This window comes from Lepidochelys kempii, chromosome 11 (assembly GCF_965140285.1).
Source record: "Lepidochelys kempii isolate rLepKem1 chromosome 11, rLepKem1.hap1, whole genome shotgun sequence".
NCBI lineage: Eukaryota > Metazoa > Chordata > Testudines > Cheloniidae > Lepidochelys > Lepidochelys kempii.
This window is the reverse complement of record NC_136390.1, coordinates 41,442,006-41,459,244: the sequence shown is the minus strand read 5'-3', so window position 1 is coordinate 41,459,244 and position 17,239 is coordinate 41,442,006. Positions and strand designations below refer to the sequence as shown.

The following is a 17,239-nucleotide window of genomic DNA, read 5'->3' as shown; positions in this document are numbered from 1 at the left end:
ATGAAATTCACCTGTGTGCAGAAGACTAAAACAAGACCCAGGCACCACTGAAGTCCTACTTAACCTCTTAGGAACTCCCTTTGCACCAGGTTGATCTTTGCCCTCAGTGAGTATGCTTTAGAACCAGTTCTGCACTGACTTTTATGGGGAGTTCTGCACTGACTTTTAGAGGGAGAAGAACGCAAGATTGGATCAACAGTGTGTTTAATTCTGCTCTGAATCGCACCTATGCAACCTCATTGACATCAGTAGGGTTTGCACTGGTTTATTTGAGAGAAGAACCTGCCCCTTTATATTTATTTACTTGCTGTGAGACACACAAACATTCCATTTTTCTTCTGTTGGAGAAGTGAGGAATAGGAGAGCAAGTTATTGCAGGACTGTTATTTTGCAGGACTGTGTTGGGCATATTCAATAGATTGTGATCAGATTAAAAAAATAATCTGTGAGAGTTAAACTATCAGTGTCAACTCATTCACTGCACCACTTAGGAAGGAAGACTGTGTAATAGGCACCACCATGCTGTTGCAACTAACATCTAGTATTGAGAGGTTCATGAAGGACACTTGTTTTTTCTTAAGCTTCTTCTGGCGGCATGTAAGGCAGCATGGCATGCCCATATTTTGCTTATAATATATTTTAATAGTTCCTTGCTTTGGAAAACCATGAGGAAATATATCTGTACCCTTTAACATCTTTCAGCCGAAAATCAGTTCTCTTCAAATCATTTTAAATGGTCTGGTATTGTATGGCAGATCCTGCATAAACCTGTGTACTTGATATGCACAGGAATGCCATATACAGTATATGGAAAAGTTTCTGGTCTCTCTCTCCAAAATAACTTGGCATTAGCTGTATGAGGCTTTTTCCATAATGGGAGAAGGAATCCCATTTGTTTCCTGTTCTGGAAATATTATTCTGTAGAAGGCTGAGTTCATAAGGCTTCTCTCTATTAATGTAGCATTTCCAACTAATCTGGACATCTCATATACTTGGACAGGGAGTGGAACCAATCCAGTCCCCAAACAGAACTAAAAAAGAAAAAATACAAAGGTGTTTCCCTCTTCATTTGTCTCTCCCTCTGCTATTTAATATTTAACTCTATTTTATTTAAGTATTTTGGGAAACAGTTTGTATAGAAGAATATAAAATTTTATTGTAGAGATACTGGGTTGTATTATAATGTTACCCAAGCTTCCACTATGTCTAGATAGTAGAGGTTTCCTCTTAACTGAGATTTCCATGCTTGTCTGTGTGTGGTACAGTCCCAACTTTAAATGTTTTTTAAATGTAGTTACTGTCTTTGATATCAAAGAACCATGTGTTCAGACATATAGCTCACATGCCCAACTAACTGAAAGCTTCAATTTGTGCGAAGAAGAAAAGCGAGGCTGGGGACGCTGTACAAACGGTGTTTACACCACTGAAGTTCTTTTGAAATGGAAAGACTCTGCATGAGGAAGCTTGCAGCTATGCCACAGCCTTGCCAATACCAGTGAGGAGCTCATCTTCAATGTAGTGTTGAACGTAGGTGGCAAAACTGTAATTTCTCTCTTTTTTTTTAAACTATTTTTTCTTCTTTTATTTTTGAAATTCTCATCTAAGCGGCAGTTTCTTGTACTATAGTGACTCCTGCTGGGAGAGTTAAGTTGAAGTAGCTGAAGGTCTCTTACAGATATATCAACTCCCGGCCAGTAAAAAGATGTCCTAAACGCAGGAGATGGAGTTAAACTGTTCCCCTACCTTGGACGCAATGGCTTCTTTCATCACTAAGAACAAACCCCTAGGTTTTACAATTGAGACTGAGAAACTAGTACAGTACTTGTACAATTTTTGATCTACAGCATCACGACGTGAAGCTGCAACAATTAGATGTAAAGGGTCCATTCATGAGGAATAACATCACTTTGACCCTTTGTGTTAGCTCCTACTGCTAATCTTTCCATACGCGTGAACTTACTTTCAATTTGAAGAAGATGAAAAAGTCTTTTGCAAAACCCCAATACTGTTTTCTGATCTATGTACCTGAATGTAGAAATGTAGTCTTACCTCGTTTTTTTCCACTACAAGCCAAGCTACTTGTAATCCTTCCAAGCCTTTAAAGGGGACCTCCCTTGTTAGCATCTCCCAGAGAACCTGGAGCAGAAAAAAAAGAAAAGAATTTTTATTTCTGTACTTTGTATTTTAAATACATCATTAAACCCTGATACAGCACTATCTGTATCCAATTAATCGGCAACCAGATCCCATTTGCAGTAACTTGGACAAATGTTTGTGTGCAAGATCCTCTCTCTAAATTAATTTTATTATTTCTGTTTTTCTCTCTAAAGCAAAACCAAATAAAAAACTGTGTTGCGCGGGGCCCAGGGTCTGCAATTTTGTGAAACCCATAGGAAATATTCTCTTTCCTTTAAACCATAAAGTGGTGGTTCATCCTTGCAAGATAGTGAACTCCCTCTCCCCAACCCCAACTAGACAAACCTTTTCATTACAATAATCCGACATTTTAAAATATTTCTATACAACTACAGATGGCTTCTTAGTAACAGTAACAACAACAGTAACAACAACTTCTTAGTAAACAGTATCTGAGCCTATACGTTTTTAGCTTCTGAGATATGCCTATAACAAAACACCCAACCCAAAATATACTTTGTAAGTAATATAATAATTGTCGCTGCCAACAAGTTTGTGATTATATTAAACTAAGTGGTATAGCAGATATCGGATATTAATATTTTATCTTTAATCTCCCTACAATACTTTATTTTCAGACATGGGAGGATCTCCTCCATCTGTGTATACATGTAACATTTTTGCACATATTGCACCAACTCATTAAATCAAATGGTAACTGAGAATCTCAAATACTTTGTAAAAATGAGATCAACATCACCAAAAGAGCTAAGAATCAATAAGCCCAACTTCTTTTTCTACTATAGAGACATAATATTGGAGTTTAACAAGTTAAAAGTCACTCTCGTCTCCATTCATACATGTATCTACTACACTGGATCTCCATATATGTATCTCTTGATACAGATATAAATAACTATATAAAAACTTCTTCAGCTCAAAACACACCAAAAAGGGGCCAACATTTATTGACCACTTAGCCAAAAGTTCCAAGCACCTTGTATAAGTCTTGATATCCTATGCTATTTGGGCTAGTACTCAGGCTTATTCAAGCCACATCATTTTCAATGAATTATGGCCAACTTTGAAGGTAATTAGTAGGAACATGCAAGAATATTGGCGGACACAATATTGGCAGAAAAATCAAATGAACAGGGTGTTCTATCAAAAGAGCTGCCAATAATTCTGATTGAGCCAGAACCTGATTAGTAAAGGTAAAAGTATCTTAGAAGTCATTGTACTAAAAATTTTCAAGGGAAAGTATTCATACAGTTACCCAATCCCCTGTTGGTTTAGTTCATTCCCTTTAGAAGAAGGAAAATACAACTCAATTTGTTATTCCAGTTACCACACATCTGCTGGTAAGGCTGAGGAAAAGAAGGGAATTTAACTGCAAAAAAAAAAATTCACTAATTTGGTATTCCCATGAAGCTCAGACACCCCAATAAGCAGTCAGCATAAAACAAAAGCCACCAAACTGTGCAGGTGAGCAGACTCGCAGAATTACCTCATCTGTATAACTGTGGGGCTATTGTGCCCTATGTACTACAAAACGCCACAGGAATTCTCACTAAAGATCACACATCAAATGTATAATAATGGTTAGAATTGTAAAATATTATTTAAAATTCTTCAAATGAACAATATTACATATTGAAATATGTAGGTTTCATATACCACCAAAAGCCTGTAGCTGTAAAAGACAACAATTATGCTTTTCTCACACAACAGGTAGTGGTTGTATGTTTCCATTCATGCACATAAATTTCCACAGAACATTTTGCACTGAATTCGTTTTTGATGCCATTTTTACTTTTATTTCCATTGTCTTATATAGCTCACTGGTTTCCTAACCTAACTGTATTAGCTCCAAATACTCCAAACTATACTTCATAACCCAGAAGAGATTAAGGAATCTGAGAAAAGTAGGAAGAATTCCCTTTTAGTATCCCTATTGTTCACTAGTAGCATTAGAAAGCCAAAAGATGAGGAACTTGAGTCCCAAAAGTCTCTGTTATTTCCAAAAGATTTACGTAGAACAAGCTTTGTCAGTGACGCCAATTTCATATTCAAATCAACAATCTAAATAAAGATTTTCCCACCAAACTGGAGCTCCATGGTAACATTTTAATTGCCTTGTTTTTGTAAGAGTTTCAACACAGTCTTATGAATTGGCTACAATAGACTGTCAGTCAAAGTGGAACCAAAACTGCAGAGGGAAGCAGTCTAACTGTAGACACAGTTCAGAGAACCATACATAAAAGGATTTACCGCAGAGGTTTGCAAATTGTGGTCCCTAGAGCTCAGTCTCCTTCTTGTGAACAGATAGAGAGAAAGTGAACATGTGGGGAGGAGGACAGGAAATGAAGAGCAAGAGTGTGATTGTCTTTTTCAGAAAGTTTCAAATACTTTCCCAACATTACTTAGTTCCTAAAAATTCCCACTATTACTTCAAGTTCAGTTCCACTGGGGGCAGTTACGCTAGGAACACTACAGACAGGGCTCCAGGGAGCTGCCAGCAGTTTAAGTACCGTATTGTCTATCTTTGCTCAGAGCAGGTCTACACAACAATGATTAAAATACTGATGGCCGCTGGTGTCTTGTCTACACGAGAGCTCTTCCCCTTGTTACCACTCTGGCTTTGAAATGGCAGTAGCAACAACAGGGGATTTTTTGTAAAAGAGTCCTCATAAAGACCAGACCCACAACAAATTTCATGTTGACTCTAGCATGTCAACTTCAAAATTGTCATGTACTTTCTCCTCTTTTCTTTTTGTGAAGGGCTTTCTATACATGGAGTTATCTCCGATTAACTATACTTGATTAACTCCATTTATGGACACTCTTATTCCAGAATAAGAGTGCCTTGTTCTGGTTTACCTTTAAGCTTATTCTGGAATAAGGGTGTGCACGCAAGGAGTTTATCAGTGATTGCTAATCAGGAATAACTGTATTCAGACAATCCTTAGAAGAGACCACTACACTAGTCAGTAGTGGCTAGGTCTGGAATGTGGATAATGGAAGACCAAATAAATGAGGATATCCCTTTTAATCCACACTACCTGTAAAAGTTTGTGTTCATGTAGAGGGTTTCAGCATAGCAATCAATCCTGAATTTAATTGTTTGAATACTGCTTTTAGAGAAGGTGAAACGAAAGAAGGGATTTTGAAGGTAGAATGGGGTCTTCTCAGATCCTTTTTCCTCAGCCTCTTTAAGATCTGCTGAAGATTTTCGAATGATCCGTTCTTCCATCTGATGAGAGCTGTAGATGTTGCCGTCCGAAGATACTTAATACTAGCCTTGAGTTAAGCTGGATGAGATGAAAATGATTCAAGGTGGTTTTGAAGTGGTTACTATAACGTTATTTCATATTAAATATATAATTTTAAGATGTTTAACAAAAATAACAAAAAATATATGTAAGGATCTAACTGTTTCACAACTTCTATGGCTGAGACTATGCTTACATGTTCTACACATCTCCTGGGTTTTTTTTGGTTTTTTTGTTTTTTCTTTTTAATATGCTAAAACTTTTACTGCCCTTTACAGAAAAAGGTAATTGAACATGTTAACAGTAGTTGGATTCTTGGGCAATGTATTAAATCTATGCAGGGATCATTTTCACACAGAATGGTGATTCTTGCTGCAACTTAGCCAGGAGGCCAGCCCAACTGACGTCCACCAAGAACATGGAGATGTACAAGATAGACAGACTGCCCACCATCTGGCCCTTCATTCATGACCATTTGGTATCCGTTGGTCAAGCCCAATTCAGCAGCACACTTCTTGTCAACAATCATTAAATGCCCAAGAAGAGATTCATCTGAATCTTCTGCTTCAGATAATTGGACAATTGGCTTCTTAGGAACCACTAGGAAATGTGTTGGAGCTTGAGGTGAAATGTCATGGAACGCAATGCACTCCCTCATCCTCGAAGATGATTTTGGCCAGGATCTCCTTGTGGATGATCTTCCCAAAGATGGTTTCCCCGCCGGGCCGGGTGGCCTGCGCCTTACGGATCTCATTGGCCATCGCTGCTGGCTCGGCCCTCTGCGTGCAGAGTCCAGGTAAATAGACCTGCACTGCAAACTAGTTAATGAGTCTGTGTTATTCACTTGTTACCACTTCATCTGTATGACTGAAAGATATCAGTATAAATCCCATATGAGAATGAAATTGGTAAAAAACTCCGAGTGCCAGAAAAACAGGCTAGGGGAAGTCACAATTTAGTAATTTAAGCACACCATTTTTCATTCTTTATTCAACTCTCTGGTGAAAACAACAGGTAGAAAACAGAACACGGATAGTTTTACACAGCTCTCTTATTGACTTGGACTCATAACCAGGGTTAGAAGAAGTGCAGCAGGAGGGGTGATGGTCTTGTGCTACTACAGGTCATGGTCTTTGTATGAGACCTGACAACGAGATTAGTCCAGCAACTCTCTGCACCTATCCAAATAGAAGTTAAGATCCCATAATTCTTTTCAAAAAGAGTATGGGATAACCCCAGTGTAAAATAAATAAGTTCTCACACCCAGGTCAAAGTGTGAGCAATTGCCAACAGCTGCTGCATTTAACGTCACAGCCTCTACACAACCAGTATTTAATTAATTGTTTTAATAAGTGCTAAAATATGTCAGCTATGAAAGACACTGCATAAACCCCCCAAAATTAAATACATATACAATATATCCAAATGGAACTCTGCAGAGCTAGGATAAAATAACTGATGTTCTGAGTGTATTTCTTTACAATTTCAAAACAGCTACGGCTGTTTTAAAGAGTGAACATCATTATTCCACAAGCATTTTCAAAGCAGCTAGACAAGTGAAGAATTATAGTCTGTACAACACATAATGACATTAGAAAGAAACTTTAGCTACGCGACTGAAAATCTAGGCTGATAGATTCTGATACTTAGCATCCGTTGTTTAGAGCAGTATCGATTTGGTGGTTCAGAGAAAATCCAAGACCTATGTTTGTGTCTGGATAAATCAGCTGGAATATTTGGTTTTATTTGTTAGTCAACCTTATGAAATAATTTACTAAATCTCAAAGGGAGAATTTGGAAGCCATTAAGCCAATCATGAAGAGCAGAACAAATTACTCTAAACACTGGAATGCAATATCTGAGAGATCCTTTCTAATGCAATATGACCCATTTGCAAATAGGAAAGTTCACCTCAGCTGAGGAAAGACTCAGGCCTAAGTGCTGACAGAAATTACTGGTCATTTGATGGGAAGAGGCTCTCTTACACAACAAACAACATTCACAGCCACATAATAGTTTATAGAAAGTAAACCCATTCCAGGAAAAAAAAATGTAGGGAAGACTACAGATTCTGCAAATAGAATGACCTTTCCTAGCGTCTCATTAGTTTACATTTGAAAAGGATCCTGCTCTTTGTTATCAGCATTTCAGCTGAAGAAAAGCAGATTTGTCTGTCTAGCACAAAGGCCACTGGCAAGTGTTACACTTTGAAAGTGAACTGTTCAAAATTTGTTTTTATATATCAAATCATTGTAAGAGCAAGAGATCTACTTTTTCAAAGGTGTTAATTCTTAGCCTTTAAGCAGATTCACTACTAGTCTAAAAGTTTAGTTGAGGAGAATTCCAACTTTCAAAGATATACTAGGAGAAATTCTTTACTAAGTCAGTAATTCCCAGCAGAGAATCTGGATCACTGCATTTTGCAAGAGTCTGATTCACCACTGCATTACTCTGCTTTTACACCTGAATATCTACATTGAAATCAATGGTGCTAGAGGGGTGGAAAACTGGAACATAATCAGGGTGGATCAGGTCATAGGTGTCTGTGATGGGGTATCCATCCCACACAGGACTGGAAGGGGTTAAGATGGCCAGATAGGCCTATTAACTCCACCCACCTGGAGGAAGAGCTAGGGAGCTGATTGCAATTAGGTTCAGCTGTGCAGGAACAGGTGGGGCCTATAAAGCCAGAAAGCTGGCAACAGATGGAGCAGGGAAAGGGCAGTCACTCCCTGAGAAGAGGGTGGAGGGTTTGGACCTGGTACACTCAGCACAAGGAGGGGAACAAGGAGTTGTAGGAAGCAGTCCAGGGAAGGAGCAGCGAGAGCTGGGAGAGAAAAGCCCAGAACTGCTGGGTTGAGGGTCCTTGGACTGGAACATGGAGTAGAGGGTGGACCTGGCTTCCCCTACCAGCCACCGAGGGCATGGTATAAACCAGTAGGGCAGTGAATGGGAAGACTGCCTGGGTCACTGTGGTAATGACAGGGAATTGAAGGATTGTACCCCAAAAGGGGGAATGCTGAGTGACTTAGCTGGAGGACTAAGTCACAAAGAGGATGCTGCAGTTCCTGGGACAGAGACAATGTGACGGGATGCGACCACAGAAAGGGGTATCGACCTTGAGAGACCAGGAGGTGGTGCCAGACAAGCAGTGAGTGGTGCACCCCATGACAGTATTTAAAAATTCTAAAACATTGGACGTGTCCATAGGAGAACATATTTGTCTCCAAAATACATATGAATGATAAAACAGCCATATGGATCACATATTATTATGCACACCGAAATATCGCTATAAGACAACAAGGCATAGGCCAATGTAACTCTGTATATATATGCAAAACCATTTTGTGGGAAGGTTATTGTATTAAAATATTTCACTAATAGTGAACTGGCTAGCATATGGCTATACTGTAAGTTCTCTGAGTTTTACCTATAATCACAGAATTAACAAATTATCTTTACTGTTTATACACAGGACAAATAAATTTTAACTTTACCAACTAAATGCTCCTACGGTTTGTGCTATACCTAATATAATAATATATTAAACAATTCTGTAAACTGGAGTAATAGTAATAGGATTAAATTTAATAGTGAGAAGTGTAAGGTTATGCATTTAGGGATTAACAACAAGAATTTTTGTTATATACTGGGGACGCATCAATTAGAAGTAACGGAGGAGGAGAAGGACCTTGGAGTATTGGTTGATCATGGGATGACTATGACCCGCCAATGTGATGTGGCCATGAAAAAAGCTAATGCGGTCTTGGGATGCATCAGGCATTCCAGTAGAGATAAGGAGGTTTTTAGTACCGTTATACAAGGCACTTTGAGACCTTACCTGGAATACTGTGTGCAGTTCTGGTCTCCCATGTTTAAGAAGGATGAATTCAAACTGGAACGGGTACAGAGAAGGGCTACTAGGATGATCTGAGGAATGGACAACCTGTTTTATGAAAGGAGACTCAAGGAGCTTGGCTTGTTTAGTCTAACTAAAAGAAGGTTGAGGGACATATGATTGCTCTCTATAAATATATCAGAGGATAAATACCAGAGAGGGAGAGGAATTATTTAAGTTCCGTACCAATGTGGACACAAGAAAAAATGGATATAATCTGGTCATTGGGAAGTTTAGACTTGAAATTAGACGAAGGTTTCTAACCATCAGAGGAGTGAAGTTTTGGAATAGCCTTCCAAGACCTATCTGGCTTTAAGATTAAACTCCATAAGTTTATGGAGGAGATGGTATGATGGGATAACATGATTTTGGCAATTGATTGATCTTTAAATATTCATGGTAAATAGGCCCAATGGCCTGTGATGGGATGTTAGATGGGGTGGGATCTGAGTTACTACAGAGAATTCTTTCCTGGGTATCTGGCTGGTGAATCTTGCCCATATGCTCAGGATTTAGCTAATCGCCATATTTGGGGTCGGGAAGGAATTTTCCTCCAGGGCAGATTGGAAGAGGCCCTGGAGATTTTTTGCCTTCCTCTGTAGCATGGGGCACGGGTCACTTGCTGGAGGATTCTCCTTGAAGTCTTTAAACCATGATTTGAGGACTTCAATAGCTCAGACATAGGTGAGAGGTTTTTCGCAGGAGTGGATGGGTGAGATTCTGTGGCCTGCGTTGTGCAGGAGGTCAGACTAGATGATCATAATGGTCCCTTCTGACCTTAATATCTATGAATTCCTTAAATTCTCTCACTAGAATTTTATTTACAGCTAATTCACACTGACTAAGCTGTAACAACTTTTGAACTAGACAATTCTAGAACTAGCTTGGAATTTCTCTCTTCTTTTTTTTCCCCCCTATTTGGAACTGAAATGCTTCCCTTCAATAAGAAATACTTTGTCGTTTTCAATAACAGCGTACATAACATTTACATTTGCTAGCTTACATCCTAGTATTGTAGGTGTCTTAGCTCAATTAAGTCAGACTATAGTTTTGGATCTGCCAGCATAGCTTTTTTGTTTCTCTTACATTGGGTCTTCAGTTTAAATTATGAATGGCTAGGGGAGTTGTTAATTCCTGCCATCTCCTCTCCTTTAACACACACACACACACCCCTACTCTCTGCTGTAGTGTCTGTCAGCTTCAATTATGGAGTAATACAGGATTGATTGCAAGGATGCAGAGTAGGAACAGAGTTAAAGAATTCCAAAATTCTCAAACTTCACTCACAACATTTATTTGCTTACAAACAGGTTCATTTCCCCCCCTTTAAATAAGTGGCAGAACCCACAAAACTTTTACCAACCTTTCTATACAGTGCCTCTCTACCTTTGAGAACAGTTATCAGCTGATTGTAGCAGGCTATTACAGCAATCTGAGTGGTAGAGTGGCATAATACCACCTTTCTTAAACCAACTCCATGACATACAAGTATGGAAATACTCTAGGCAACCCTCTCTAATAAACTTACTAAAATAGAACCTGTTGCTCCCGAAAGACTAATATCCATTCCTTTGCAAACACAACACAGTTACAAACTGTAAACTAGCTCTTTCCTGCCTCCTGACATAGGTAAAGTATTTTAAATACAGTTTGCATTTCACAGATTAGCAACGCAGCACAATCTAATCAAATACTTATCTTACTAAGTATGCAAGACATTGCTCATACTAACAGTTTTCAGCTTGTAATTATAAAATACATGAATCTATTTTGAAATGAAATTTTGTGAACTTTCTCTAATGCCCTTATTTAGGAACATTGTTTTCACATTTTACATTCTACTAAATCAGTTATGCCAGTGCCCCATTAATACAGAGAAAGAAATGAAAGCAACTCACCACACCGTATGAATATGTGTCACATGTTTCAGACACTGGGAGACTCTGGATAACTTCTGGAGCCATCCAAGGGAAGGTACCCACCAAGGACATGTGTGTCGTATGGTGGTGAAACCTTGAGGCACCAAAATCACAGATCTGGCAAAAACAAACAAACAATAAATGCCAACTTCTCATTCATTTGACTTCAAAGATATCAGGCAAAGCAGCTGCAAAACCTTCCAAATAATTAAAATATTCCTACCTTTAATACTCCATCAGCAGCTATAACAACTGGAAAAATCAAGAAACAAAATGTAAGTGAATTACGTTTCAAAGAAGAACAATGTATCTTGTTATTAACATCTTAATGGAAAACCCAGTTGACATTTTATAAAGAAAAATGATCCCACATTGATCCAGGACTTGAATACACTGGCACACACAATTCTTTTGATTTCTTGGGAGGTGTTCGAAGAACATTTGTCAGATACCTGAAAGTCTACGAATAAATTCTAAAACTGCATTAGAAAAAAAATTACAAAAAAGGTCTATTAATAGTTTACTAATAAATGAAAATTTAATTTGCTAAGAAACAGGCTACAATTAACTCCTTAATTATAATTCAATCCTCCCTTACACATTTCCTCAAACACCTTGCACAGTTGTAATTGTGGGTACAATTTCACCCACTGTATGTATCCATTTATTGACATTAGCTGCAAATAAGTCAGAGAAAATTCAGTGTGATGTTTGAATTATTTTTCAATTTCACAGTGACACTTTTCAGCAGATACCCTTTCCACAATCACCTTTACCCTAACTTTTACAGCGCATTAGCAAACACAGTGGAACCCGCTTGTAGGCAATGCAGTTAGAGTCAAATTCCACTTACAGAGAAAGTGGAGTGAAATTCCAGATTTGTTTTAATGGACTTTCAATCCTCTTACACTGAAGTGTCACTTTACTTAGAGTGAAGTTTCTTTCCACTCGAATAGTAAGCTGATAAAGATGCTTAAAAAATTGGACTCATACCCTCCTGCATAATGTAAAACACCAGACAATTTGCCACCTAAAGGTTTCCTTCACACACCTAGTCAAAATTATTGTTCTGTTTGATTTACTTTAGAATATCAGGAATGTAAAGTCCAGTCTTTACTGGTTTTGCTGAAAGACCTCTTGGGAAAGATCTCCTGTTCAGTGTAAGCTCTAACACCTTAACTGAAGGGGCAGGGGTATTTAACCTTTAACAAAGATGTCCAGTATCCCCTAAGTTAATTAGCAATTGAAAAGTTGAATAGTTGAAAACAAAAACAGAAAAATCAAGGAGTTTGACCAAAAAAAAAAAACACTCTCTCTCAGTTCACATCTCAACCTTCACTCTCTTGCCTACCATGACATTTCACTAGTTCTCTAGTCATCTGAGATAAAATCAGGGCAGACAAGATGTGAATTGAATATCTGATGTAAAATATAAGCAGGAGAAAAAAGGTAGTTTGGGATTTATTTTTTACTAAATTTGTTTCCAGGGATTCATCATGATGAAGAAGCGGAAAAAAACAGTGCAATCTCAGGGTTTTTCTGTTGTCTATCACCTTTACGTGAGTTCTGCTGTATCAATCCCTCTTGGAATGCACATAAAAGATGGATGTTAAGTACTCTATCACCTCCCTCTTCTCCTCTGTCTGGCGAGGGAGGAAAAGAGAAGTTGTCATTACCCGTACCTCTTGGGAGATGGGGAAAATAGGAATTCCAGGTCCCAGGTTTTGTTGCAGTTCCTTCCCATGTGGAACAAAAGATAAAACAAGACCTTGCTGCAAACCAATAAGGGTGTGTCCACTCTACAAGAGCAGCCATCCACCACTAGCATGATTTTCTGTCACAGCTTGGAGCATCTGTCTTCTAATTTTTATTTATTATTTTTGGCTCATGTGGACAGGAAAACAGAATCCCTATAACTGTGTCAGAGAACAGCATTATGACATTGTCTTCACTAGCATTTTTCTTTGAATTCTCCATTATTTCACTGCCACTAGTGCCCCTCCACTTTGTATTTTAAACAAAATTTGATATTTTGAGGATTACAGATAAATCCCTGGGGCAAAGCAAGAGCCCACATCTTTGAAATCCAGAAGTTTTCTATGCTTATTTTGGTCTTACATCCAAATTAGGACTTGATGAAGATTAATTCTCATGGCAATAGTAATAAACCAATGAATACCGATACTAAAAAGGCATTTATTAAAAGGTGAGGAGTACTTGTGGCACCTTAGAGACTAACCAATTTATATGAGCATGAGCTTTCGTGAGCTACAGCTCACTTCATCGGATGCATACCATGGAAACTGGCCATACCGTGGAAACTTGTACCTAAAATGGTACATTCTGGCACACCTCCAGTAAATTTTCATGGAAACTAAATAAAATTTTCAGATGGGTAAATTGAAACATATGCTCTGAATGCCTTTTAAGCCCTAGTTAGTGGGGATATTCAGCAGAAAAAAATAAGCTTACCTCAAAAACTGATGTGAGCCTTGCTCACCCTTAAACAATCTTTCCAATTCAAAAGAGAGAGATTTCTAACTAACTACAAATACAGAAAGAACTGTCCAATATTTCCCATTACAGTAATGAAGGCTCACAATGATCCCTCTCAGAGATTTACGTTAGTAATAATAGCATCAATGATTAATCAAAGTTTATAAAAGAAAATAAATATTTTCTTAAAAAGATACTTAAGAATGAAACTACATCCAGCCATTTCTCCATGGATGACATTCTTATACAGCATTTGGTGACTCAGAATAATTTGTAAGCCACTTACTAGTAGTAAATATTTCACTTAAAGTCACTTTTCAGCATGTTTCATAACTGACCTGGAACTAACCAAGTAGAACAGTTTCATTCAAATCCCACAGCCAGTTTACATTCTTCAGAAGTACTATCATCTGCAAAAGTTCAATCAATGCTGAAAGAACCACAACATTCTCAGAGAAGATACTGGGTCTGATTCTCAAGTCCCTTTTGGCTGTTTTGCACTGTTCATAGCAGTTCTCCACCATCTCTTCCTGGGCCTCAGCATACAGGACATTTCCAGGAAAAAGGGAAAGTACTTTGTCAAACCTTGGCTGCTGGAACAGACCATGAGAAGCAAGGCATAATTTAAAGCAGCACTACAGACTGCTCTGAATTATGCCAGGGACTGGAATAGTGCCCAGATATCCCCAGGATTCAGGGCAGGGAACACAAAGATGGCTTAGTACTGCCTTTTCTCTGCCTCAGCTGCATATCTCAGCTACAGCTGAAGATTTAGCCCTGTATCTCTCGAAGGTTAAAGTTAAACTGTCACATTAACTGAAAGTAGAAATATAGAATAACTTAAGTGCAAGGTTACTTTACCATTTCTAGACTTTAGATCTCTGTGAATTACTTTCACTGGAGCCTCCATATGCAAATAGTGCATTCCTATAGAAAAATGAGGGAAAGTTTTAAGATTATGCTGGTTTAGCAAGGCCACTGATAGTCAATGCTTGTGTTAATGATGATCTATAGTACATTAGAAGAGGAACGCTGCTTGCCTATGTGATTATTTGCATGTAGAGAGCCCTAAGTATGTAAAAAGTATACATGTAATACAGTGCCATGTACATGAACATAAAAGGATGGAGATATCACCCACCCAGTGCATAATTTTTATGCTCTTATTTCTATTCTTTCATTTCCTATTTTAAAGATCTGTATATATCTAATGCAGGCAGAGCTGGGTGAGTCTTAGGTACGCTGATGCTTGGATTTCAGAGAGAGACAGTGTCTTATCAACCAGAAATATGATCTGCGTCCCAACAGTTGGAGGTATTCTGCAACTTGCTCTTGTGTCTAAGCATCACACTCATTGTTGGGATTTAAACTATAATTGCATAGAGTTAATCACAATGACAAGCCCAATGCCTTATCTGCTGTACCTTCTTCTAGTGCTTGGAGGATATAAAATGTAACCACTAGCCTTCATTATTCAGATGAAATTATTTAGCAAGTAACTTGGGTATGTTGAGATAAAACTCCAAAAAGGCTTGCACTTATAAACCTTTTAAAAATAGATAAAAATAAACTGTGGTTTAGCCATTTAGGCTCTGGGGCACTGAGATCTTCTAGCATGGACTCCTGAAGACCACAATGACTTCTACGGGACCCCACATGTGCAAAGGGATCAGTGCTGACCAATCTGAATACAGGATCAGGGCTGTAAAGCATTAGCTAGTCTTTGAATGTGTATTTAAAAATAAAAAGGAACTAAAACCTGTTTGCTAACACTGATTGTTTTTTTAAAAATTACTTAAATTGCTTGGGAAATTTTGAAGTGTGTTTTAAAATTTTTATGTGTGGTACAATACATACAGAATAGCATCCACCTGTCTTAAATTACTTGGATCGTTTCTAATTAAACTGTTCCATTGAATAGTCTAAGGGCTTGTCTAGACACTAAAGCAAGTTAAGACAAATTAACTGAAGGTGCGAAGTTAGAGCACATTATTTAAAGTGCATAAAACCTCTGTTAGATGCTCTCATTTAGAAGTAAAGTGGTCTCAGTTTGCTTTAACTAAGGGCTTGTCTACATGGGAAGGTATTCTGGAATAGCCATTCCTGACTAACTCCCTTTGGAAGTGGATTAAGCAAATTTGGAATAAGGCACTCTTATTGGAAAGCATCCACACAGGAATTTAATCAGGAATAGCTATTCCACTTAAAATTCACGCTCCACCCACCTTAAAACAAAATTAACTTCTCAGCGTAGGGAAGATCTTAGTTTTGCTTAAGCTAAAGTGCACTGCGGCCACTTTATTTCATCTTAACTTTCTTGACTATCCCTATGTAGGCAAGCCCTAAACCTAGATATTGACATATCTATGCAATATATGCCTATACACAGTCACCTATAAAAAATATTCTGCTGGGATTTAGAGCCAAAAAATAAAAAGAAATGGTCAACGGGAGGGAGTTATTGTTAAAAATCAGCCTCTTACCTTTAGCTATGTCAGTTGCCCAGGTCATGATATGATCCATATCCATGTCTTCACTTCTGTTGCTATTAATGTAATCATACAATGAGCCAACAGAAGCATATTCTATTAAAAAAAAGACACATAATGTGTCAAAATGTTGCTTTTAAGTCAAAAGCTGGGTGATTTCCCACCAACGACTGATAGACCAATGTAATCCTCATATAAAACTCTGCAACAAGACTCTGTGGGTTCAATAGTTAACAGCAGGCTGTATTCTGCACTGGTGTAAAATAGAGGCATTTTGTTTTTAATTATCCCCAGACAGGCAAGTAGTGGATTTTAAAATTAAGACAGTAAAAAGGCTCAGCATAAACAGAATTCAGATTAGCCAGATCAGGAGCTTGACAAGTATTTGGGGACAGGTACATTGGGATGTTTTAAAAAAAAGTTTGATGAGCACAGTTCTGCTCAGAAAAGCAACTATGTAAAATGTCACCTTTTTACTCAGGAGGTCTGCTCCATTTGCATATGCAGAATTTCATCTACTGACTTAAGGGACTAAAATAAGTTGTACTGCTTTTCTTATCCCTGTAGAGCCAACACTGATAAGAAAGCAAGGTGGATTCTATTCCTTCTTGTTCATTCTCAACAGAATAATTTACGAAGTACTTTGTTCTGAACAATTACATCTGTGCAAACCCACTAACGGAAGTGTGGTTGCACAGGTGTAACCAAGGGTATGTCTACACCACAGTCGGAGGTCTATCTGCAGCATGTGTAGACATAGCTAGTAGCTAGTCCAGGTACCAACTGCAGTGAAGCCATGGCAAAATGGGCTAGCTGCCCAAGTACGAGCCCCCCAGTGAGCCTGGGAATGGTCTCTGGCAGCTAGCTCATGTTGCAGTCAGCACGTGAGCTAGCTAAATCAAAGCTAGCTCAGGCATGTCTACACATGCTGCAATCACACCTCCAACTCCAGTGAAGACATTCACCCTAAAGGGCTAATTTGGCCTGCAGGCTCTTTATTGTTGGCGATGGTGTATGTGATGGAGA

The 17,239-nt window shown here is 38.3% G+C and overlaps 1 protein-coding gene and 1 pseudogene across 6 annotated transcripts in view; both read right to left on the bottom strand.

Moving 5' to 3' along the window:
- MAP3K20 (mitogen-activated protein kinase kinase kinase 20) overlaps window positions 1-17,239 on the bottom strand; it is a 126,168-nt gene that overhangs the window by 56,510 nt on the left and 52,419 nt on the right. For all 6 annotated transcript variants that reach the window (XM_073305870.2, XM_073305876.1, XM_073305871.2 and 3 more), the window contains 5 exons: window positions 16,208-16,309; window positions 14,586-14,651; window positions 11,452-11,480; window positions 11,208-11,345; window positions 2,050-2,136 (listed from right to left, as the gene is read on the bottom strand). In XM_073305870.2, the coding sequence (XP_073161971.1) occupies window positions 2,050-2,136; window positions 11,208-11,345; window positions 11,452-11,480; window positions 14,586-14,651; window positions 16,208-16,309 (422 nt within the window). The remainder of the gene's footprint in view (window positions 1-2,049; window positions 2,137-11,207; window positions 11,346-11,451; window positions 11,481-14,585; window positions 14,652-16,207; window positions 16,310-17,239) is intronic.
- Window positions 5,670-6,169, bottom strand: LOC140895302 (adenosine 5'-monophosphoramidase HINT1 pseudogene; annotated as a pseudogene).